At 37.9% G+C, this 25,339-nt stretch overlaps 1 protein-coding gene and 1 long non-coding RNA gene across 2 annotated transcripts in view; one reads left to right on the top strand and one right to left on the bottom strand.

The window, feature by feature from the left end:
• Nucleotides 1–25,339, top strand: part of LOC123606443 — a 62,672-nt gene that overhangs the window by 12,675 nt on the left and 24,658 nt on the right. The window contains exon 2 of the long non-coding RNA XR_006716288.1: nt 22,937–23,078. This is a non-coding gene — a long non-coding RNA (uncharacterized LOC123606443). The remainder of the gene's footprint in view (nt 1–22,936; nt 23,079–25,339) is intronic.
• COL1A2 (collagen type I alpha 2 chain) overlaps nt 21,003–25,339 on the bottom strand; it is a 59,726-nt gene continuing 55,389 nt past the window's right edge. Inside the window, exon 52 of the mRNA XM_045494801.1 lies at nt 21,003–21,038. Within this exon, the coding sequence (XP_045350757.1) occupies nt 21,018–21,038 (21 nt within the window). The 3' untranslated portion in view covers nt 21,003–21,017. The remainder of the gene's footprint in view (nt 21,039–25,339) is intronic.

The raw sequence follows: 25,339 nt of genomic DNA, 5'->3' as shown, positions 1-25,339 counted from the left end.
GAAAAGCAATTTATCCATATGATTTGTTCATCTGGCCAAACAGCTCTGTCTCCTATCAGGATAATAAATTGCTCACTTGGCCAAATAGGTAGCTTATAAAAAAAAAACATTTACTTATTAAGACTCATGTCAAGAAGCTGGCCTTACTATATTTCTCAATCCTAAACTATTATGTCAAGGACTGTCCCCCGTGTCAATTAGTTTTCTGTCTTGACAAACTTGCCTTCAACCACTTAAGCCCAGATCCCCGAGCCCTATAATTATCCTTCCCTAATTTTCCCATTTTGAGACATTACTAGGATCTCTCAAGGTGGTGTTATCCCTTACTGCAGTAGGTCTAATGAACTTAGCTTTGATTGATCAACAGAAACCGTGAGTTAATAAATGTGTGTTGCTTTAAGCCTAGAAGTTTGTGGTAATATTGTTATGCAGCAATAGCAAACGAATACAACTACACTGATAAAACAAAGGAAGAATCAGATAGCTCCTTTCAAACCAAAAGTTTATCAAACCTGCCTAGATTGTAAAAGATACAACTTTATTATGTGAACTTGTATTTTTGTGCAAACCTGCTTCTGATCTTGAGGTTTCTGTAAGAAATTTTGAAGGCTTGTTTTACATGTCCATTTTTTTAACAATTTCTTGAGACACTTGGGAATATTAGAGTTATATAAGTGCTTATTTTTCTTTATGAACCAGTTAGAATGGAGCTATTGGGATTTGAGAGACTATAATTTATTTATGTGCTCAAGAGGTAGGAAAATGTCAAACATCCAGTGAGAGGTAAAGGTTTTCCTCAGTTACAGATGCACAGATATACTGAGAGCTTGCAGCTTCAGCTCTGCAATCTCAATCATAGATTAACAATAAACACAGAACCATGACAACTCATAAGAGCATATCTCAAAGGGATGTTCTACCTTCACTGAGAATAAAATGTTTTCTTGACTGAGTTGAGTTCACACATAATCAAGCAGACAAACAAACAAACAAAAAAAGGTTAACAAAGCAGATTATCCTCTCTCACCTAAAATATCCGTATTGTATCCTGACAATCACCTAACAGATCATAAAACTATTCCCAAATACTGCTATTATCAGTGAGGGATAACTTGTTAGCTGTACAACAACCAGACTTATATATATGTACACAGGGTGCTTTCTTGACTATGAAATCAAGACTGGCTCAGTGGTCCAATGTACCGATGGGTCCATGGGTCCAGCTGTGGAGTTAGAGAAGACATGAACAGAAGAATCGTCTTGACTAAGAGCCAGCAAAAGGAAACAAAAACTCCCACAGTGTACTCACAATGATTTAGGCTATTTTAGTATTGAAGAGTTTACATGGGGAGTAGGATGGCCAAAGGGGCCATATTACTGATGACCTTGAATGTTAAGACGTGACAGTGAATTACCGTTGGGTGTTAAAATATACTTCTTTTCCAAAAGATAAAATCATGACGTTCATACAGATATAAAACTAAATAGATGTTAAGGATTTTATTTAACTCATTAACAAGGACACTGGTCATAAGTTCAAGGGGGAATTATAAAAAAAAGGACACATTCATAAATCAGGAATACTGAAATAAATGTGCAAATGGAGGTAAAACTGGCCTCATGGGAATAGGTGTGAAGGGAGGAAAGTTAATTGACTCTCCACCAGACAGAATTTACACAATTGTAGACAATAATTATTATGCATTGTTATAGGTTATCTCCATCTTACAAAATTGTAAAGTAACTCAAAGACTAGAATCAGACACTTGAAACAGTACGGCCAAATAATATGTTTTGTTTTGTTTTGTTTTTTTCATTGACAAATACTTAATCATAATATTTTCCTACAATGAGATTGACTGGCTTGATGGTAGAAAGTACTGGGCCACTTATGAGAAGGGCTTTAGATTTGATAGACAATTTGATAGTTGCTTAGATGTAGTAAGTGGGAAGAAAGATTCAAAGATCATTCATTACAAGTGTGGCAATTGCCAAAGTGGTTACTGGTTGCTTCATGTGGGCTAGGATAATGACGGCATGGTGCTGGAGACAATGAAGGGAAAATCATGGAAATATTTTAAGAGGAAATCATTTTAGAAGTTCGAACCTGTGACAAGAAAAGAGGCCTTTTGGTTTGGAGGGGGAGGGTTGCCATCTACTCCATTATCATTAGACACTCCTTTTTAATGATTCCCTCAAATAGTCATGCAATCTAAGTAAAAATAGTGTGCTTGCTCAGCCTGATAGCTCCTGGGTAAGTCCTTTGACTTTCCCTTTTGGAATTGACTTAGAATATATCACCTTTCCTGATGCACTTGACTAGAAATCATTTGTGAACCTACAGATAAAGATCAGGAGGGAATTTAGGAAGGTCCTGAAATGAACAGAGAAGACATTGCTTAGTAGTTTTCTTCTCCTTGTGTGAATTTGATTAGAGAATATTCTGAGTAAAAAAAAGAAAGAGAGAGAAAGAGAAAGAAAGAAAGAAAGAAAGAAAAAGAAAGAAAGAAAGAAAGAAAGAAAGAAAGAAAGAAAGAAAGAAAGAAAGAAAGAAAGAAAGGAGGAGGATTTGGAGAAATATCCTCTCTTGAAAAAGTTTGGGTGAAAAGGCATTAATATGACCAGGGATCTTTTTCAAATTAAAGATATGAAGAATACTAGGTTTATAGATATATTCTGTTTGCTTAGCTTAAGGTCCTTTGAAATTCAGTTTTATGTCAAATATATCTGCTCTAAATTAGTCAACTTGCTGTTCTGGTTTCCCAACACTTCAAAAATTTCACTTTAGTATCATCTCCTCTGTTTATCCATATATATAAATGAGGTAGTATATTGCTTTGTTCCTTGTTTAAGAAAGAAAAAGAAGGAAGGAGGGAGGGAAGAATGAAAGGAGAGAGGGACATGGGACAACAGGAATTGGGGAACTAAGGAAGAGAGACAAAGAAAAAGAAAGTGAGGGGACCCTTGATTCTAGTTACAGTTTGGTCACTAACTTGGAAGTTATGGAAGTTAGTCTGGCCACTACTGTAGACTTGGGATACCTTTTCTTTTTCTGCAAACAAGGTAGTAATAAAATCTTCAAACTACAACTTTCCTTAAACTCTATTAGACTTTCATTTATACTACAATGAATATTCAGTACCTCAGCTTGTGCCAAGCCCTATACTAGAGGCTGGGGATATGGTAGAGATAAAGGGTGTTCTTGCCCTCTTTAAACTTTTGCTCTGGTGGGAGGTACTAAAAAATAAACACACATAAGTAAAATACAATTTAATACAGGGTACTTAGTAAGAGACCTTGTTTGTTCCTCCTCAATGGATGGCTAAAGCCAAATCTGAGATTTAAAAATGTGTTGAATGCTCCAGATTGTGAAGACAACAACAAAGAATTGGAGACAGATATCCTCTCAAGGCTGTGGTTGCTTAAGTAATTCTCCCAAGTGTCCTTTCCATTTTCATTCCACCTCTCCTAGAGGGATTAGAGAGGAGAGAGAGAGAGAGAGAGAGAGAGAGAGAGAGAGAGAGAATGAGAGAGAATCAGCTGCCTGAAATGAAGGTGCTTGGCTTCTCCTCTACTGCATTTGTTACTAGAGTACTAGAGTACTATATTGTTGCAGAGTTGGGGAGGTGTCCCCTAAAAGTCACGTGAATACTTGTTTAACCCCAAAAGCAAAGGAAGGGGAGCTTCAAGACAGCCACCCATAGAGATTGGGGGTATCTGCAAGAAAGCAAGACTGCTTCTTGTTTTCTGCGGGGTCAAATGCTTATGCACGTACTTGCTGATCTGTCTCTCTGCCATTTCCACATTGTGGAAAACCAGTCAGAAACAAATGGCAGAACAGAGAGGAGTGACTTGTCCTCTAACCTGGGCATGGCAAATATATTCCTCAGTTCAAATAGACCCTATAACTGTAGATGGACTTGAGCTGACCTCCCAGTAACCTTACCTGCTGAGTAGATCTTGACAACTAAGAGCTTGGTGACATACAAAGGGCATTTCCTGTGGGAAGGTCGGAAGAAGTGAGCCAGAATGGATTGCATATGCCAGGGGTCCCTCAGAGTTTTCTGAGGAACCAGCAGTTGGAAGCTTTTTGCAGGGAGAACATCAAAGGCTAGGTGGTGTTACCCAGAGAAGCCTCTATGACCAAAAGAGAACCTCCAACAAGCAGACAGTTACATAAGATCTTGGCTATCTTTTCTTCCTTTTCATCCCCAATTCCAGAAGCCCTAATATTGGAAGGATGAGAGAGGAGGAGTGAAGGAACATGCTGGGAAGAGACATCCTGAGAAAGAGAATGAGACTGAGGTTTATAAATGAGTCTGGATTTTTAATAACCGAAAGTGACCCAACAACTTTGGGAGCTGCCTGAGTTATTGTTAAAAGGCAGGGAAGGAAAATTGAACAGTGCAAGGTTGAAGAAAGTGGTTGGAAAAAAAATAATTTGTATTCGTTTGTTTTCTGCTCATGGATCCCCCCCCCCCCCCCCCCCGCCCGATAGAGTTTAAACTAGAAGTAAACTTGTTACAAATAGGTGGGATAATTGTGTTTGGTGTTAATGCTATGAAGCAAATAGAGGAAAGAGTAGAAAGTAACTAAGAAGATGGTGGTGGGGAGGAGGCTCCCTTAGCTATGGTGGTCTGGGAAGCTCTTTGAGTTGAAAACTTACATGAGAAAGAGACACTCATTCCAAACTCCAAATTTTTACACAGAAGTATAAAATGCTCTAAGGTAAGATCAAGAAATAAGGCCAGTGTGGATGGATTTTAGTTAGTGAAGCAGGGGGTGATAGAAGATACTTCTGGCAAAGTGGGCAGAGGCCTAGTGACAGAAGGCCTGTAGGCCTTGATAAAATACTTTGATGGCAACTTTCTTTTCTCAAAAAATTTTCAAGCATTTTCTTGACCCTAGCCTCCTTGTAGAATATCCTAGATTGGTTAACCTAATTTTATTTAATGGATAACATATACTATATAATTATAAGTAATTCTGGTCTCAGAGGTAAGAAACTACTAAGACATCTTACATCTGTTCTCTTACGACCCCAGTGCTACTGTTATATCAAGATAGTTATAAAAAATTCATTTATGCTGCTCCAGGTCTCCTATCACTCAGCTCTTCATACCCGAGGATTAAATCCTTGCCCATCGGAGGGGTGCACATACTCAAGTAGTTATAATTGACATCTAGATTCTACATGATATATCTGCTTATCAAAGATTGAAGTTATGGGCTTAAGTGTTGTTGTAAATAGTACATATTAATCATGCCAAAAGAAAGAACAAACTATTAATTTGCTAACATAGAGAAGGTATGGAGAACACTGGAAACATGGAAGCTAAAGATTCTGCTCTTTGATATTTATAATTTAAACCCCAGAACAGGAAATCCTCTTGGACTCAGCTTTAACCCCAGGGATGGAAATCTCTGGCAGGAGCAGTATGCATTGTCTCTCATTAGAGTGCAGTTTTTCCATAACCACGTTAAAGAATGCACAGGCAGCCAGGGACGTGTGCTGGGCCCTCTTGCAGCAATGTTCCTGGCTTTTTCTCTAATGTGAATTACAGACCTCTCAGCACAATCCTTAAACTTCTCCCTGCTACACTTATGCAAATAGTCACTCTGAATCCAACATGATACCTTTTGGTTAATCCTGGGACATTAAGTATTGCAGCTGTCTCATGGAAGAAACAGAGAGAAAAATTTCTGTTCAGTATGGAAATAACTCTATAAAGCTCATGATAAATGAAGGCTTATGAATAGTATATCAGTTATTGTAGTCATCATTATAGGAGTATATTTCCTTGGGTTCTTATGGGAAATTACTTTCTTTGGCACATTCTCGGGAATTATTTCCTGTGTTCCATTAGCTCCGTGGGATGACATACTAAAATGACGGATGCAGTTCTATTGTTTTGTTAGAGTGCTCTATAACTGCTCTTAGGGCTCCTTGTTTGAATGCATGTTATATTCTCTTTGAATATTATCTGAGAATATGATTCATAGTTTAGTCTTAATGTTTCCAAAAAAATGACTTAATGAACAAGAAGGAAACTTGTTCTGGTGGAAAGAGTAATAAACAGCAAAGCAGGTAATCCTTGTTCTAGTCCTGATCCCACTGCCAAGTATGTGAACTATGGCAAATTGCTTTAGCTGTGGAGTCTGTTTCTTTATCTTTCACTTATTTTTAAAATCCCCTTCAGTGTATGTTTTCTGTTATCCTAACATTTTCAGCATTTAGTAAATGATAACCCTTTCCCGAAAAATCCTGCTGGGGAGACAAAACTGAAGTACAAAAATTATGAAAAGATGTACAATCAAGTACTGACTTACGTAGCATGTTGGTAAGAGATATCACTTGCGTGCAACAGAAGTCCACAGACTAAGCAAAATTGAAGTTATTTCAAAAAGTATCATGGGGGCTCTCACAATTAGTTGGAGGCCAGGTAGGGGGCCAAGCTTGGGAATGGGGAATACTTTGGAGATTTCTGAAGAGCAGAGAAGCAAAAAGTATAGCTGCCATAGCATGGCTGAAACAGTCTGGTCAGGATTCTGCTGTTATAGTGACACTGCTACATGGTGGTCAACCACTCATTTTGCCTCAGTTGCTCAGATTCATAGCTTGGGTAAAAACATTCAATGGGCTGACATCAGGTGTACTTAGAGGTGGGACCCTGTCCCTACAATTACTCTCCAACTATGATCATGTACCAAAAGGGGAAATCGTTCCCTAAAAGGAAGCTAGCGTGCCTTAAAGTAGAATGGTTAATGACAGTTGTCCCCACATATATTCAATCACAGAGACTAGAGAAGCTAAGTTAATTTACACTGGGATTATTGAGAGACTTTATGAAGAAGGCTGGATAAATAGAAGTGGAGGTAAGGTCAATGGAGAAAGATTAAAAAAGAAAAAAGAAACAACAACCACTGCCATACACATACACACAAAATACCCCACAAAGAACAAAAACAAGCAAAAATAGATCTAAGCCACTATAATTCAGCCTGTTGAACTTTCAGTATTATTTCGAATCAGCAACATTGTACCTTTTCGTTCTCAGAGAAGCTTAATGTTCACTCATGGGAAAGAGAACGGTGTAACTCTTGGCATAGTCTATTTGCCAAACCCCAGCAAAATCACATCTTCTCATGAGAGAGTGCACTCCTTTTTCCAAAGGCATCCTGAAAATGCATTCCCAGGACATTGTCCCAGGCCACCGAGGAATCTAGTTCCTCAGTTTCCCCACCCATTCAGAAAATGCCTCATCTTCTACATTATAAAAACAGTAAGCACAAAAATATATTTAAAAAGAGGTAATATAAGAGGTAAGAAATCATATACTTTTGTCATGGCTATCACTTATTATTTGTGGGATATTTGTCTTCTCCCTTTCCACCAACATTTTATTGATGGGTTGGAATAGTGTGGTTCATATGGTGACATTGCTTAGAGTTTCTAGCAACAGAAGCATACTCTCTTTCCACAGGACTGTATGGCTGTGCATGGCAACAGCCCGCCATCCCTTTGTTAACCAATTTCAAAGGCTATTAACGATCAATGGACTATACCTAGACTTCTGTGGCTGAGATGTTCAAGTTAAATTTTCATCCCCCCTTCACCCATACTAGAGTTAGAACTGAGGCTTATAGAACTTAATTAATTTTTCACAGAAAAAGAAAAACATGCTTTTTATGGCAGCAACATGAGAGAACCAAGGAAGACCTCCACCTGTCTCTGTCCCAACACAATTTCAAATAAACACATAAAACCGACTTCAATCATAACATTTTCATGAATATAAACTTGGGGATTTCTCTGTGCTGAGCATGCATATTAGGGACTCAATAAATATCGGTTGATTTAATTCAAAATACATCTAGAAACTGATAGGGAAGTGCTTCTTCATGTTGGCTGTCATGAAATTACGTTCCTGTTGTTTGGGGTAGTCCCATGAAGTAGAACTCTCACTTCCCCCCAGAAGCAGTAGGAAAGCAAACAACTCTCTAGATAACATGGGTAAACATGAATAAAATATATTTACAGTATCCTACCTTGATGATGGATTTGCAAATCTGTCTGCTTTCAGATGTTCAAGACAGAGAAAAATTGCACAGGAAAAAAATCTTGTATTTCCTTATCAAAACCGGTGAAAGTAAACATGTATAGTAAATTGGAAAAAGCCTGTAAGTCTGGAATATTTTTTAAGTGTTATCTTTTGTGCATTAGCTTGGTGTTCTTGGCGGTGAGAGGAGGGCAATGATTATTGACTTTCTCTTCTTTAATTTCGTTTTTCTTCCTCAAAGTGACAATCGACAATTGACACCAGTGGGATGAGACAACCACCAAAGTGTATTTTCCCCCCAATTAATTGTGAAGAAAGTGTTCTGTTTGTGGCAAATTCCTGCACATAAGGCTGACTAGGATGCCAGCAATTAACGGGCTGCTATGGTTAACGTTAGGGCACGGAAATGGGAAGACAGACCCAGTCTGCAAGAGGTGTGTTGTCGGGGCCGAGCCAGCAGCTGGCTTTCTAGACACCTTACAGAACCCTGTGAGAAGGCTTTATTTTGGTGAATTTATCACAGTAAATGATCTGGCCCTGAACTTGTCTAGGCTTGAAGCCCTGAAGTTTTAGTCAACTCAACGAGAACGGATGCATTTCTCAGTGACACTTTGATGGAAACCAAGCTCACAGGTTGATATCTAAAATTGAGTGCCAGTTTATTAATTTTTAATGGGAAATGTAGTTGTCACACTAACCAGAGAACTATAGTCTATGACCAGTCCATTCTATTTCTGTTGATAATTGAATGTGAGATGTCAAATTATAGCCTGAAATTCACTTGATGACTATGAAATCAGAACAAAGGGAATGGTTAAATAAACATTCTTTAACTGTTAATACATTCAGGACACAGTCAACTTTTCTTTTCTCTTTCATATCTTTTGTTATTAGTCATTACAGGCTAAACTTAACCACTTCAGGGCCATCTTCCCTCATTTCCCAGCCTTAGGGAAAACTTTAATCCTTCATGTACTGAGTTCAGGAGAATTCTATTTTTAACTTTTACTCTAACAGGGTGTCATTTATAAAGCATAAATTAAGATTATAGGCACAGTTTTAAAATGTGCATATTGGAGGCCCCTGGGTGGCTCAGTCGGTTAAGCGTCCGACTTTGGCTCAGGTCATGATCTCGCGGTCCGTGAGCTCGAGCCCCGCGTCAGGCTCTGTGCTGATAGCTCGGAGCCCGGAGCCTGCTTCTGTTTCTGTGTCTCCCTCTCTCTCTGCCCCTCCCCCGTTCACGCTCTGTCTCACTCTGCCTTTCAAAAATGAATAAATGTTAAAAAATTTTTTTTTTAAATGTGCATATTGGTAGCACATAGAAGTCACAAGTATTCTCAGAAGGCTGAGAGTTTAATAAAGTTGAGTAATACCAGGGCGCCTGGGTGGCTCAGTCAGTTGAGTGTCCAACTTTGACTAAGGTCATGACCTCACGGCTCATGGGTTTAAGCCCAATGTCCAGGCTTTGTGCTGATAGCTCAGAGCCTGGAGCCTGCTTTGGATTCTGTGTCTCCCTCTCTCTCTCTGCCTCTCCCCCGCTCACTCTGTTTCTCTCTGTCACTCTCAAAAATAAATAAAAACATTAAAGAAATTAAAAAAAAATAAAGTTGAGTAATACTCAATCTCTGAAGCAGTAAGTTGGCTATTACCCACTGCCAAAGCGAGCCAGGAAGGATTTTCCAGTTGTCGACCAGGAGAGAGACACCAAATTCTGACACATTCCTATCTCTAAAGAAGTGTTATGTGGTGAGAATACTATATCATGCCTCTTTACAACCTGGATGAAATATCCACAAGTACTGTGTGTGTGATTTTTCTTGGAGTCCAGGCCCCCACATACCTTGGTAGCAGAAAGGAGGTTGTGCAAACTATGGTAGGCGAAATTAAACTCTGCTGGGGGTTGTGTCTGATGGGCCTCTGACTGTTAGAAAAGTCATATTTAATATGCATACTCCACCCTCACTTTAATTTTCCCTTACCTGTTCAGCAGAGGCTGGTGTGAAGGCAAGCAAAGAAAGCGAAGAACTCGAGGGTGTTCCACATTTCCACCCCCCAGAAGCAGACATCCTTGTGGCCCTGCAAACACTGAGGAGGCCTGTAATCTAGGCATTCTAGATCACCTCCCATACTTAGCCACACTCGTACCATTTGGAGTAGCGGATCTAGGTCCAAGACCTAAACCCAAATGCCCGGGATTCATTTGTATGACTAACAAAAACAACGTCTCTTCCCTCCATTTCAAAAGGATTTTGTCCTTTTGTCCTTTTGTCCTGGCTTTGCTAGTTCCCAGTCCAAAGTGTTTTTGTAGATGGGATTCCTTGAAGATGTTCTAGGCAAAACAGTTGATTAAAGAGGAGTGTCTGAGAGGAAGCAAGGATGTTCCAGTTTGAAGAATTCCTGCCTCCGGTAAGGGAGAAGAGAAGGGAATGAGTTAGTATATTTCTGGAGAAGAGTAAGAGCAAGGAGGGAACCTGTTTGTTGGGAGGCAAAGTTTTCCAAATGTGGTATAAAGAGCTCAAGCTTTTAAGTCATACAGACCTGTGTTTGAATTCCAAATTATCACTCGCTGATGGAGGGTGGACAAGTTGCCCAGCTTCTCTGCTGTAGCCCCATGGGTGTGATGAGGGAGGAAGACATCTAAGTCACAAGTGAGACCACATGAAGAAAGTGCCCATCAAGTGCCTAGACCACTGTGCTGTTCAAATGACAGTTTCTTTCTTCTTAACCCATGATGTTTAATTGTGACCAGGTGAAAAAAAGGACTTCAGGGATAATAACCTTTTCTTCCTAGTTGATTGAAAGTTTCTCTTCCTATAATGTGATTGCCCTGGTAAAACCCAGAGAAAAGCTCTTTCATGCCTTGTCTGCAGACATCCCCCCCAGCAATCTCTTTTCCTGATTCACTTAGTGTACTTACCCTTGCTGTGATCACCCATAAGAGAGGAGATTGGTTCAATTCAGCAATGAGGAGAATATGTCACTGTCCCACAGTGGCAGTAATGGCCCTTCTGCCCTTGGGGAGAGAGATAATAGGCACTACTAAGTTATTTGGAACTTTCATCTATACACCTTTGTCCTTTTCCACTTTTGCCCATTTGATCTTATGTTTTACTTTATTTTATTTTTTTAATATTTGATGGCATCCAAGGCTGGGGTTTGGAAGTGATTCAATAAATGAATATAACAATAAATGTTATATTCTTATTTGTTTTTTTGGATTTTTCAAGATGGGTCCAGCTAACTTAGCTTTTTCATTTTTCCAGAATTAAGTAACTTCTTGGATCCTTTGATTCTCGGACTTCTTTACTTTCTGCATGTGCCCTGAATACCATAAATACAATATTATAGTGAACCAACATTTTCACCAAGGAGAATCAAATCTAATCTCACTAAACTTGTTTTTCAAATGTAAGAGCCAACACTGTGATTACCTGGGGCCCCAAGGCATGAAATGGGAATAGGAAAACAAGAGTATAAAATAAGGCAGATTGTTTTCCAACAGGAATATAGACATATAATTAAAATGATTTTCAACCTACAGACACAGCCTAGATTTGACTATATCCAGGATGGCAAGGGACACAATGAATACCTTGTTTCTTTGACTAACAATGAAAAAAAAAAAATCTCGTTAAAAAAATACTTTTTCAAAAGTTATGCCCTAGACTGCAGAACCAATCACCTAAACAGAAGATATTTGGACAGAGTATGGTTACTATATATCTATAAAGAAATCTAATTTGGAAAATGCTGATCATTTGATTTTGAAAGAAAAGCTAATACTGTACTATAGTTACTGTAGAGACCTCAAAGAAACCATTGTATTTTTGCAGTTGAATTTAAGTTACAGAAAATTCTGGTAAAGCTTTTCAAGCTGTATCTACTACATTGAGTGAATCAGAGGTGAGAAATGTTCTAAATCAATAACCAGCATTCTAATGTGACTTTTATATAATTCTTCAAGAGGAGATCTAGGAGAGCCAATGCAATGTGACTTCTAGTCAAGCCCAGACAACTTGCTCTTGCTACCTTGTTCTCTCAAGAGAAGGATGAACACGTGGGAATGACGAAGGGCTACCCACTTTGGATCCTATTGATATTCACATGTTATTTTCCCTTCTGCTTGCCTCCCCCACCAATTTCTCACTCCCTGCTATTTCTTTCACTGCCAGCATGGCAGAGAAAAAAAAATGTGGTTATTGGTACATGTTGGTGGATATTGTACATATTGGTACTTTGAATAAGGTTTTCTATTTCTGTTCATAGTGCAAGAGTGTGTACAGAGCAGGGGAGTTTTTCTACAGTCCTAATGCTTCCTTTGGCCAGAAACTGACTGATATCCAGCTGAATTTAGAAATTATTATTTCGAATGGCCTTAAATGTGTTGCTTTATAGGTAATTAGGACTTAAATTAGATTTCAGAGAGCCAGCATCACAAGGTGATTAAGGAATAAGTTCTGGAACAGAATCCTGATTATGCATCTTAGATATGTAACTTTGGGTGAATTACTTAACCTCTTTGTGCCTCAGTTTCCTCATTTGTAAATGAATGCTTTTTGGGATAAGATATTTTTATATGTAAGGCATTTAGAATATGCCTGGGTCAAGATAAATATAATTTGAATGTTTGCTCTCACAGGTCTACAATTCCTTATTTGTGATTCTAAAATTGAAAAGCTGGGGGGAAATGGCACATATTATAGAAAACTTGCTAAGTTGTTACGATCTGACGTGAACTGATCTGTGGCAATTTATAGATTTTATTTATCCCACTTTGTGTGAATATTCATATGTAAGATTAAAGAACTATTAAATATGTTTCATTATAAGCTAGACACCACCCCCCCCACTCCAGGGTTGTTGCATAAGATACTATCTGCAACTTTTTAAAATCTAAGATATTCCGAATTCCAAAAGATATCACCTGAAGGGTTTTTCGAAGCTTAGTTAAGCAAAGTACAATAAAACAAGGAATGCCTGTATTATAGTATGCTTTTGAATTGACTTTAAAAATTACATTTCTATGTCTCTATTTCTAGTTATTACTTTTTGCCTTAAAGTTTACTTTATTGGATCTTAGTTACACTTCTCTTTTGTGTTTGTATATTACCTCTTTTTCCATATATTGCTTCCAATTTTTGTTTTCTTACATTCAAGGTGATTGTCCTGTAAGCAGTATACAGATTTTTAAAATCTTTCTTGTGGAGTGCCTGGGTGGTTCAGTTGGTTAAGCGTTTGACTTTGGCTCAGGTCACGATCTCGCGGTCCGTGAGTTCGAGCCCCGCGTCGGGCTCTGTGCTGACAGCTCAGAGCTGGGAGCCTGCTTCAGATTCTGTGTCTCCCTCTCTCTCTGCCGCTTCCCCTTCATGCTCTGTCACTCTCTCAAAAGTAAATAAACATTTAAAAAAAAATAAAATCTATCTTGAACAATTTTGTCCTTTAAATGTAGTATGTAGTCATTTTATATTTAATATATTGACCATTATATTTGTGTTTAAATTTACTATATTAGGCTTGATTTTAATTCTTCTTGCCTTTGGGTCCTCCTTTTCCTTCTTCCCTAACTTTATTTGAATTAATAAGTATATTTTATTCTTCTTCTTCTACTTCTGTTAGGTCGATAGTAACGCATTTTAAAATATTCTTTTGTGGTTAATGTAGAGATTACAACATACGTCCTTGAATTATTACCATCTACATTAAGTATCCTCTTCCTTATATTAGTCTTTTACTGCTTCCTGGACAATGAAAGGATCTTACAAACATTCTGATTTCATTAACTCTCCCCTTTTGTGCTGTTGTAATATGTATTAGTTTCCGTATATTAAAAAAATTTTTTTTAAGGTTTATTTATTTTTCAGAGACAGAGAGACAGAGCGTGAACAGGGGAGGGGCAGAGAGAGAGGGACACACAGAATCTCAAGCAGGCTCCAAGCTCTGAGCTGTCAGCACAGAGCCCGAAGCAGGGCCCGAACTCACAGATGGCAAGATCATGACCTGATCCAAAGTCGGATGCCTAACCAACTGAGCCATCTAGGCGCCCCTACAAAACCTTTTTATTTTCGTGTAGTCCCAATAGTTTAATTTTGCTTTTGTTTGCATTGCCCAAGGAGACATTCTAGAAAAATGTTTCTACAACCAACATCAAAGAAATTATTGCCCATATATTCTTCTAGGAGTCTTATGGTTTGAGGTCTCACATTTAGATCTTTAATCCATTATTTTTGTGTATGGTATAAGAAAGTGGCCCAGTTTCATTCCTAAGCTTGTAGCTGTTAAATATTGTTATTTTAAAGTTTCTAATGATAATTCCAATATCTGGGTCATCTTTAGTTCTATTTCTTTTTTCTTTTTTTTAATATTTACTTATTTTTGAGAGAGAGCGAGAGAGCGAGAGAGAGAGAGCATGCGGGGGGGGGGGGGGGGCAGAAGAGAGGGAGACACAAAATCTGAAGTAGGCTCCAGGCTCTGAGCTGTCAGCACAGAGCCTGACATGGGGATCGAACTCACAAACTGAGATCATGACTTGAGCCGAAGTCTAATGCTTAACCGACTAAGCCACCCAGGTGCCCCTCTTTAGTTCTATTTCTATTCTCAAATGTTTCCTTTTTTTGTTTGTTTGTTATATGTTCCAATTTCTTTTCTCTATTAATATGTGATCAGAATTGGACGTCTTGAACAACAACAACAGAAAAACATAGAGGTCTTGGATGATGGTGTCTTTCCCCAAAGATAATTTAATTTCATTTTGATGGGAAGATAGATATACGGAAGATCACCTTAATCTGGTTGAGAGTGGATTCTCTACTCTGATGGGACTGGTCTAGTTCTAATTTGCCTTCATTCCTAGGACATAGCTCTTATTTCTAGGGTATGGCCTCTCTATGCTCTCAAGTGCAACCATGGGGTTATTTCCTACACCTCCTTTACTTTCGTGATCCCTGAGTTGTAAACTCAGCACACGTCCCAGCACTACCGTACTACTAAAATTTTTGCCTAGCTCTTTAGCAAACTGTTATATTGGCTAGGTTTCTGGGAGTCTTGCTCTGTGTATGTGCCATTTTGGAGATGGTGAACTCTTTTCAGGGAAACTGCAAGCAGAATTTCAAGCTCACTTTTATGTATTTCCTCTTCTTTCTCAAGTCTTAACCACACTGGCTGCCCTCAAGTACGAATTCTGTCCTTTCGGCTCTCAGAGCACAGCTACCAGGTTTGTCTGTCTGTTTAGCTTCAGTTTCTGCTACAGATCTGCAGATGCCTTGAGGGGAAATCAGCACAAAGGCTCACCTCAGTGTGCTTACCTTCTCTGCAGGACTCTGCTTCTCAAGTCCTCCCTGCCCTCAGGACTCTGATGTTGTCAAACTAATGTTTCATGCGTTTGATAGTTGATTTTGGCAAGAGGACTATTCTGATGTATGCTTCTCTGTATTAGCTGAAAGTAGAGTTTCCCCAACTTTCTTTGGAAAAATATATAAGGAAATTCCTATATTTTGCTGCAATATAAATCTTTCATGTCAGTAAGTCATATTTTTAAGAAAGACATTTTCCTGGTGTTTTAATTTAGGGTTTTATTTGTGACCAAAAGACTTGGCACCAAATAAATCCCAAAGACAGTCCTCATGAACTTGAATGCTAGAACATTTATACAAAGATATGATAATTTAAAATTGTAAAAGCAGGCTGGTTTTCTTTCTGCTATACATAAGGGACTTCAGCATATGTGATGTGCAATATATTCAAGAAAAACATTATATCACTGTGTTGATCTACAGTTAGTATGTTGGTAACCATTAGCATTAAATTCGCTATATTTTTGTTTGTCTTAGGATGTTAAAAGTATTTCAGGAATTACAATTTGGATGAACCAGGTCTCTTTATAATGTTTCCAATAAAGTTTGAACTACTTGCTACATTTTCTCTCAATAACCTTTCTTGAGAATTAACAAAATCCTTCTATTGATCTCCGTTTTACCCAGAAATATTACAGCACATATAAAAACATTTATTGACATTGCTGTTGATGACTATCAAGATGTTTCTTCTACTGAACATTATTTTTAAAGTAATGATTGACAAAATATTTTTCTCTCCCTTTATCCTTGCCTAAGTTTTTACAAACTGTAAGTGTATCTAGTAAGTATCAGAACAGGAACTAATCATTTCTGCCTACTCACTGTCATTGATACTCTGACAATTATCAAAAGCCTTGACATTTTATTATAATCTACATGAATGATGAACATTTCCTTTAAAACAGAATCTTCAGCTTGACTTATAGAATTGCAGAAATAGCTGTGATAGTTTAAAAATTATATTCAACTAATATTTATAAGGGGAAATTTAAGACTTCGGAATAAGCAGAGAAGACTACTGTCTATATATTCAGAGCCTTTGGGGATTCCTATCTGAACCTATAGGAACATGCAACCTTGTCTCTAAGCTGTTTTACAACTTTGTACAGAGTAAAGTTAAGTTGTACAAAGTGGGTAACACTGCAAATAATTCTTGTCTGTAGACATACACAGAAATTTTATATCATAGAGGGAAAATATTTTTCCTCCTATGGAAAAGGCAGTCTTGCAAATTCATGTCAATATTACAGATTCATGAATGTGTCTCCCTTGAGGTCTCTTTTTGAACCTATTGTAATGGGTCTCTCATTTAATTAATGGGTTAAAGAACACCTTTGATATATGTTAATTTTGTATTTGTATGATAGTCATGATTTTGTCTTCTTTGGAAAATTATCCTCTAACATAATGCTTCCTTGAGCTTGTTCATTTATGGAAACTCTTTATTAATTTTCTATTTTTTGTTTTAGTTCCAGTATAGTATATAGTATACAGTGTTATATTAGTTTTGGGGGTACAATATAGTGAGTCAGCAATTCCATACATCACCCTGTGTTCATGATGATGCATTTCTTTTTTTTTTTTTTTAATTTTTTTTTTCAACGTTTTTATTTATTTTTGGGACAGAGAGAGACAGAGCATGAACGGGGGAGGGGCAGAGAGAGAGGGAGACACAGAATCGGAAACAGGCTCCAGGCTCTGAGCCATCAGCCCAGAGCCCGACGCGGGGCTCAAACTCCCGGACCGCGAGATCGTGACCTGGCTGAAGTCGGACGCTTAACCGACTGCGCCACCCAGGCGCCCCCATAATGATGCATTTCTTGATCACCATCACCTATTTCACCCATTCTCCCTCCCACCTCCCCACTGGTAACTATCAGTTTGTTCTCTATAGTTAAGTCTGTTTCTCTCTCTCTCTCTTTTGCCTTTTCTTGTTTGTTTTATTTCTTAAATTTCACATGAGTGAAATTATATGGTATTTGTCTTTCTCTGACTTATTTCACTTAGCATTATACTTTCTAGCTCCATCCATGTCGTTGCAAATGGCAAGATCTTATTCTTTTTTTTATGTCTGAATAACATTCTACCTCTTCTTTTCTGGTCATATGTCAGTGGACACTTGGGTGCTTCCATAATTTAGCTATTGCAAATAATACTGCTATAAATATAGGGGTGTATGTATCCCTTTGAGTTAGTGTTCTTGTATTTTGGGGGTAAATACCCAGTAGTGCAATTATTGAATCATAGGATAGTTCTATTTTTAAATGTTTGAGGAAACTCCATACTGTTTTGCACAGTGGTCACACCAGTTTGCATTCCCACCAACAGTCAAGAGGATTCCTTTTTTCCCCACATCCTTACCAACACTTGTTTCTTATGGTTTTGATTTTAGCTATTCAGATAGGTGTGATGTGATATCTCATTATAGTTTTTTTTAAGTTTATTTATTCATTTATTTATTTGGTAAAGAGTGCAAGCAGGGCAGGGGCAGAGAGAGAGAGGGAGAGAGAGGCAGAGAGAGAGAGAGACAGAGAGAGAGAGAGAATCCTAAGCAGGCTCCATGCTGTCCATGCAGATCCCAACATGGGGCTTGATCCCATGAACCAAGAGATTATGACCTGAGCTGAAATCAAGAGTTAGATGCTTAACCAACTGAGCCACCCAGTTGTCCCTGCAATTATTTTTAATATGATTTCCTATACTTTTTATTTCAAAATCTGTAGATTGGTTCAGTAACTAAAACTGCCCACTTTTCTGAAAACAACTATCAATAGAGGGATGTTACAATATCTAGGAGCACGAGTTATTATATGTTTGCAAATCTTCAGATGTAGGATAGTCTCTTCGGCTACTTATAGAATAAAGTCTTGTTTATTTCTGTACCCCTTCCCCTTTAGCAGAAATGCAAGGGGTAATTTCCCTATTGTTACGACTACACTAGTTGTCTAGTATTTTATCTCTATCTTGGGTTTAGAGAAGTCCTGAAGTATCATAATCAATCAGGAGGGAGATTTCCTCAATAGGTTATTCAGTAAGGGATTGGTAAAAAAAAAAAAAAAAAAAAAAAAAAAGCCTGTAACCCAGAAGGCAACATTCCTGTTTACAATCAGTAAGTGAAGAGGTGAAGCATGGGTTCTAATTAAGTCCTTTATCATTGCTAAAGAGAGGATCAGCTAGAGTAGTGATATTCTCACTCAAGTCAGGGTTCCTGCTTACCCACCTTCTATTCTTTTTTGTTGTTGTTAATTTTTTTTAATGTTTATTATTTTTGAGAGAGAGAGACAGCAAGCAGGGGAGGGGCAGAGAGAGAGAGAGGGAGACACAGAATCGGAGGCAGGCCCCAGGCTCTGGGCTGCCAGCACAGAGCCTGATGTGGGGCTTGAACTCACAAACTGTGAGATCATGACCTGAGCTGAAGTCAGCTGCTTAACCAACTGAGCCACCCAGGTGCCTCCCACCTTCCATTCTTTTCTGGGTACTGGAATAGTGCTCTTGGCATTAGTCCTTAATTAGATCTACCCACTTATTTCTTCCCAGGCAGCAAGCTCTCTCTTGGGCTGTGAGGCACCTGGGCCTCCTTTTGGTACTCCCTTTCATTTACTCACCTCTTTCCAACTTTCTTTTAGCCAGGGATGGCGGGAAGGTGGTGGAAAACCCATTTCCTCTCTATTCAGGCTTCCCTTCCAGGCATTTTCCCTTTCCTCAAATTTAGTTCTCCTGGTTTTTTTTTTTTCCCCCCACGATAAACTTTGATGGCTCATTACTCTTAGAGATTGAATCATTAAGAACCAAAATATTAGTTCTTTTTCTTGATATTGAAACCCTGCCTCTAAGCGAGGGAAATGTTTGCATTCCATCATTCTCTGCATGAAAGAAAACAAAGAAAAAATTAAACAATTTAAGTTTGCATATTATAATAGCCATAAAATTGTGGTCTTGCCACAGAAAAATACTTGGTTGGGAAGCTATAGAAGGTGGAAAAATAGATATTTGAGCTGAACAGCTTCCCTTGTTACCCTTTTTTCTTAGGTTCAGAATGCAGAAGAAATACTGTACTTGTCTACAATTCCAATAGAAACCACCTGAGGCCTGATGTGTGTTTCAGAGTTCAAAAACTTTTAGATTTTACAATGGTACCATAAATTCATACACTATATGTGAATTTATTATGTAATTTCTCCCAGAGGGGCCTGGGTCAGCACTGCTTACTCAAAAATGTTAATTTTTTTGCTACCAACATATGAATATCCATACTCTAGAATATCATACTCTGTAGAATAAAGTCTTTAAATAGCCTCTTGTCGATTCACATCAGCTTTTGCTACTAAATAATTTCAGATCAGATTATAGTTTGCTACCAAATGAATATGAAATTGCTTTAGATTTTCGGAGCTTCCTGGATTTTGCAATTTGAATAAGAGATTTGGACTCATATTTCCTCAAATTTAAGATACCATCAATTATGAAATGCTCTATTCATTTAATGATAGTTTTGAGAACCAGAAAAATAAATGTTTCACTTGCTATTATTTTATGTGTTTTTACTTTGTTTTATGCTATCTTAGTTTATATATCTGATTTCATTGTATGTGGGCAGTGAACATGGTGTGCATAATACCAGGGTTTTCTTTTTCTTTTTGTATTTTGTTGAACCTTCCTTTGTTGAACTTGGTTATTTATTGTACATTTACTTATGTTAGAATATATGTACTTATATATAGTTACTTATACTTATATACCCCCCCCACATACCTATATATACATACTCTGATGTGTATGTATATGTGTATACATGCAAGTATATACATAGATACACATGTAAATATTTGTATATATTAGCCAATGTTATGTTATCCAGATATTGTTGATACTTATTTGAATTGGCTTGATTTGGGAACTCACTTATGTTCATTGTTAGTTACTAGAGTGTCATTGCTTCTAGACCCTCTCAGTAGAAGGTAGAAAACATATCTGTGGCATATAAACATGTACACACATATATTACGATACATGCATATCTATGTCTGTTTATGTATCTACCCATATAAATATTAAAACAAATGAGTTCATACTGATACCTCCAATTCCAGTTTAACAGCTCAGGCCTCTTTCTAGCTTTCCTCCTTTTCATTTTTGTGACTCACCTCTTCCCCTCAACCCTCCTGTATGTAGCTAATCTCCTGACCACAGGAGCCATATATTTGGCCTTTAGTTTCACCATCATCACTTCATCGTTCCCCTTTCCCTGTCCTTATGGGTACTTGACCCCTGTCTCCACTGCCCCCTCCGTGCATATGTTGCTGGTCCCTTGGTCTATTACTTCGTTCAGCAACAGGCCCTCCACTACTGTCCCTTTGACCAGGCTACCACCTCCAAAGAAAGAGAAGTCGAAGAAAAAGGAAACCAATTAGGTAGAGGAAAAAGAGGAGAAATAGAAGGGTTTACGTCCTATCTTTCATGGCCTGAAATTTTACTCCAAAGTTTCTAGACTTGGATTTTTTTCTTACTGAATTATTTTTCTGCTAATGCTTGGTGAACTTTTTTGACAAAGGAATCTCATCACTTAGTTCTTAGAAATTCTTTGCCTCTATTTCTTCAAACGTTGCTATTCCTGTTTGTCTTTTCTCTCCTTCTATGGAAATTCTTTAAGTCAGGCATTAGAACTTTTGAATCTATCTGCCATGTCTCTCAAAATTTCCTTCACAGTTTACATCCCATTGTCTTTGTTTTATGTTCTAGAAGAAATCCTCAGTGACATATTACAGTTTACCAATTTACTCTGCAGTAGATCCAGTGTTACTCAGTCTATTCATTAAGTTGTATATTTTAATAAGTATATTTTCATTTTAAATTTTTTTTTCAACGTTTATTTATTTTTGGGACAGAGAAAGACAGAGCATGAACGGGGGAGGGGCAGAGAGAGAGGGAGACACAGAATCGGAAACAGGCTCCAGGCTCTGAGCCATCAGCCCAGAGCCCGACGCGGGGCTCAAACTCCCGGACTGCGAGATCGTGACCTGGCTGAAGTCGGACGCTTAACCGACTGCGCCACCCAGGCGCCCCTATTTTCATTTTAAAAACCTTTAACTACTGAGAACAAACTGAGGGTTGATGGGGGGTGGGGGGGGAGGGTAGGTGATGGGTATTGAAGAAGGCATCTTTTGGGATGAGCACTGGGTGTTGTATGGAAACCAATTTGGCAATAAATTTAATATATTAAAAAAAACCTTTAACTGATTTTTTATTGCTATTATTCTTGTTTCATAACTACTTGTTCTTGCTTTTAAGGTATTTGATTAAATTATGTGCTTTATTTCTCCTACAGTATGAAATATTCTTTAGAGACGTTTCTATTAACTCATTCCTCAGGCATAAGATTTTTCTTGTGAGCTGAGGGGCTGAGTTTGTTAGCAATCTTTCATGGTGTTGCTATGGGATAAATACATTTTATTTAGACATTTATCTTCCATGACAGGATTCTCCTGCACGTATGCTAGGCTGTGGCAGTCTCCCAATGGTATCCAAATTGACTCTCAATGGGAATGATGTAGTTCTCCTGATACAATATAATGTGGCTATAGCAAAGACAGTATTTTCTTTCAGGATGACTGTCTTAACTGCTTAGCACAGTAACTATGACATGCTCCAGATACAAAGGGCCCAAAGAATTTTTGCCTATAATGACTTCCAATTATGATGCCTTCCCACACAATGGATTCCTGAATGCCTCTTAAACTTATGGCTGTCAGTTTTCTTTCAATGACATCTCATAGATTTACATCCACCAAGAGTTTCCTTTCTCATTAAGATTTTTCTTCCTTCCCCCCTTCCTTCCTTCCTTGCTTTCCTTCCTCCCTCCCTCCTATTTCCCTCCCTCCCTTTCTTCCTTCCTTCCTTTTCCCTTTGTTCTTTCCTTCCTTCTTTTTGCTATTCTCTGGTTTTATGCGTGAAGTAGAGATATCAGCATGTAAGTCTATATCTTAGAACCAGAATCTGTTAATAAAATAGTACCTGTATGTTAATAAATTTAAGTAAACAATGGCATTTTATATCTTTGGCCTCATAAAGATTGAATCTATATATTTGAAGTCTAAAGGCTCTTCTGGATCATTCTTATCTATGGGCAGTCATATGTAGCACCCTGTGGAAAACACACTTTCTAGGAGACTAACTTCTTCAACATGTTTAGGATTGATACATTGATACTATAACATGGGAAAAGACTGGGATTGTGTAAGCATTGCCTATTTGATTAAACTCATACTTTCTTTTTATCTTTAATTGAATTAAGAATTTCTAGAAGTTAAATAACCTCTCTTGAAAGTCAGCCAAAGATTTTTGAAAGATAGCTATTGGGGAACTGACTATGGTTCTCTATAAGCATGTATCATGTGCCCCAATCTCTCCTGGCCTTGAAAGTTTGATGATTTATTAAACAGTTTGGCAATTTTTGTTGCCTTTAATTGCATTGCCCGACTTCTGCCAGGTAATCTTTTCTTCTGCTATCACAATGTTTCATTTCAGTGCTGTTTCATAATGCAGTAATTTTGAAAACATTCTAAATGAAAATTTGGAATCTGAATTTAAGTCAATGTGCAGCTATATAATGTGTGACCCCAGTGCAAAAACAGATCACAACTTGAAGCAAGGCTCTTCTTTTACTTAGGTAAGTTTTGTCAATGTGTAGTCAATGCCAGCTATATCACAACTTACTCCTCAAAGTTTCTTTGGACATAAAGTGTGAAAAAATATGCTTTAGTTCAGGAAATATGGTATTTTTGTTAAATATCTAATATGCTGAATTAGAGAATAGAAACAAAAAGGACATAATATTCATTGGGTAAGAAGAAGCAACCAAATTGTTCTTTTAGAGAGGTGTCTTCTGATTGTGTGAGAAAGGAGGGTTAACTCCAAATAGCTTAAGAAACAGAACATATTGGCTCATGTAACAGAGAATCTAGGGGTTTGATGCAGGACTCAAATGATATCAGAGCCTAGTTTTAACATTTCTCTGCATTCTTCTATCTCCTGGGCTGGCTTTATTATCTGGGTTGCTCTAGACCTAACTTTTCTAACATTCAAGTCCATAGGAAAAGGGAGACAGTGTCTTCTCTGGCAGTTTCCACACAAATCCTGGGAACCATTGTAATGGGACCAACTTGGGTAATGTGATCCCCATCCAATCTCCTGGGGGATCTGTTGTTCTAATTGGCCAGGGGCCAGGATGGTGGTATGCTACCCAAAATATACTGATTGATTGTTGAGAGGTGTGTAACTACTTTTCCAAGGAAACTGTGCAATTTACTCAAAGAAATAGGAGATGAAGATCAGGTGGTCAAGACCAATACCAAAATATCTTAGATATATGGATGGATATGGAAGCCAGAGAGAATAGGATAAAAGCTTCTAATTGTAGAGTCTGAATGTGGCTATCATCTCCTATTTGATAACAGAATTTTATCAAATTATGAACATTTTTCAAGGTCTCTAATTAGTTCTCTATCATCAATCTTACATAACATTCCTCTTCTTATAGGTAGATTAAAGACTATTTAAGATCAATCTAAAAAAAAAAAGAAAAGAAAAGAAATATATAGGAATAAAACAGAAAAAGGAAATGTTTCCTTAATTGATCCAAGTGCACTTAAGACTCTTATTATTTAACGTGATGCCCTAGAAAACTAATTCCATTGCTCCTGTTGTCTCTGGTAAGTAGGTAAATAGTAGCAAAAATTCTGTTTCCTGGCAAACTAGGGGTAAACCACACTATACTGTTTGCTGTTCTCATAAATCCCAAATGCAGTATGCTGCTTCTGGTCAGAACTCAATTATTGTTGTTTACCGACCCATTCAGTAGCAGAAATATATGTAAAATATGATTGTAATGTGGTATTCTAGCCTCAAAGCTGATCTACTGCACCTTCCTCTGAGATCTTAACACAGATAAGCAGAACAGCAAGAAGATAAGTAACTATTCCCTTTTGTAACCAACAATACCCTTGGCCTTTCCCTGTCACTCAGCCCCTCACGCCCACACCAATGGGACCAGATAAACATATGGAACTGAAATGTTCTCTTCTTGAATCATAAGATCATAACTATGCTTGAGTGTTATCAGTCTTTCAGCTTCACTAAGGCTTTGCACTAATAGAAGTGAGATGTAGTCTGTCTTAAGGGTATTTGCGTTATAAAAGGAAATTCTTGAGGACTCTAAAGAAGCTCTAGGAGCTTTAACTGGAATGGTGGGAAGAGAGGTTCTTTGAAGGGGGGTTGGGGGGGTGGATACCCTATTCCCACATTTTCAGTGGAGCAGCAGACACAGACCAGGTGTTTTTCATAGTGTTTCTGCTATAGATTTAACCTACCTGTGTCAAAGTGCATCCACTTCTGGGCATGTTGTGTGTGTGTGTGAGTGACCTAAAGATACTAGAATTCTTTCCTCTTCCAGTTCGTGAGAGAGTGAATAAATAGAGACTTGGCAGCCGCCTCACAGAGGCTGCTGACACCTGCTCCAGACAAATCCCAGGGCAATGTGCTTTCCATCTTCATTGCATGTTCTGCACGAAGAACTAAACTTTGTTTATCCTCCATCCAACTACAGATTATATTTCATGGCCAGCTGGTTCCCTTTGAGGCAGAATTTGGCTCCTGAAATATAGTACTTGCCTAGGTAAATGTTTAAGTTGTTTAACAAAGAACATAAAATCACTTTTCACTTTTCATTAGTCTAATAGGGACTATTCATATGTTTCTTGACAAATTTTTTTTTGCTCCCTCCCCTCAGAACAGTATAAAGAGACCAAATATTTTATCATCGTGGAAGGAATTCTTTCTACTTTATCATTATTCACATCACTGTCCTCCTGAGGCTGTGAATATGATCATAATAGGTCTAGAGTTATTGGCTTTCAATTAATATAAACATTC

Source organism: Leopardus geoffroyi, chromosome A2 (genome assembly GCF_018350155.1).
Source record: "Leopardus geoffroyi isolate Oge1 chromosome A2, O.geoffroyi_Oge1_pat1.0, whole genome shotgun sequence".
Lineage (NCBI taxonomy): Eukaryota > Metazoa > Chordata > Mammalia > Carnivora > Felidae > Leopardus > Leopardus geoffroyi.
Note: the sequence above shows the minus strand (reverse complement) of the source record. Positions and strands in the feature narration are given on the sequence as shown.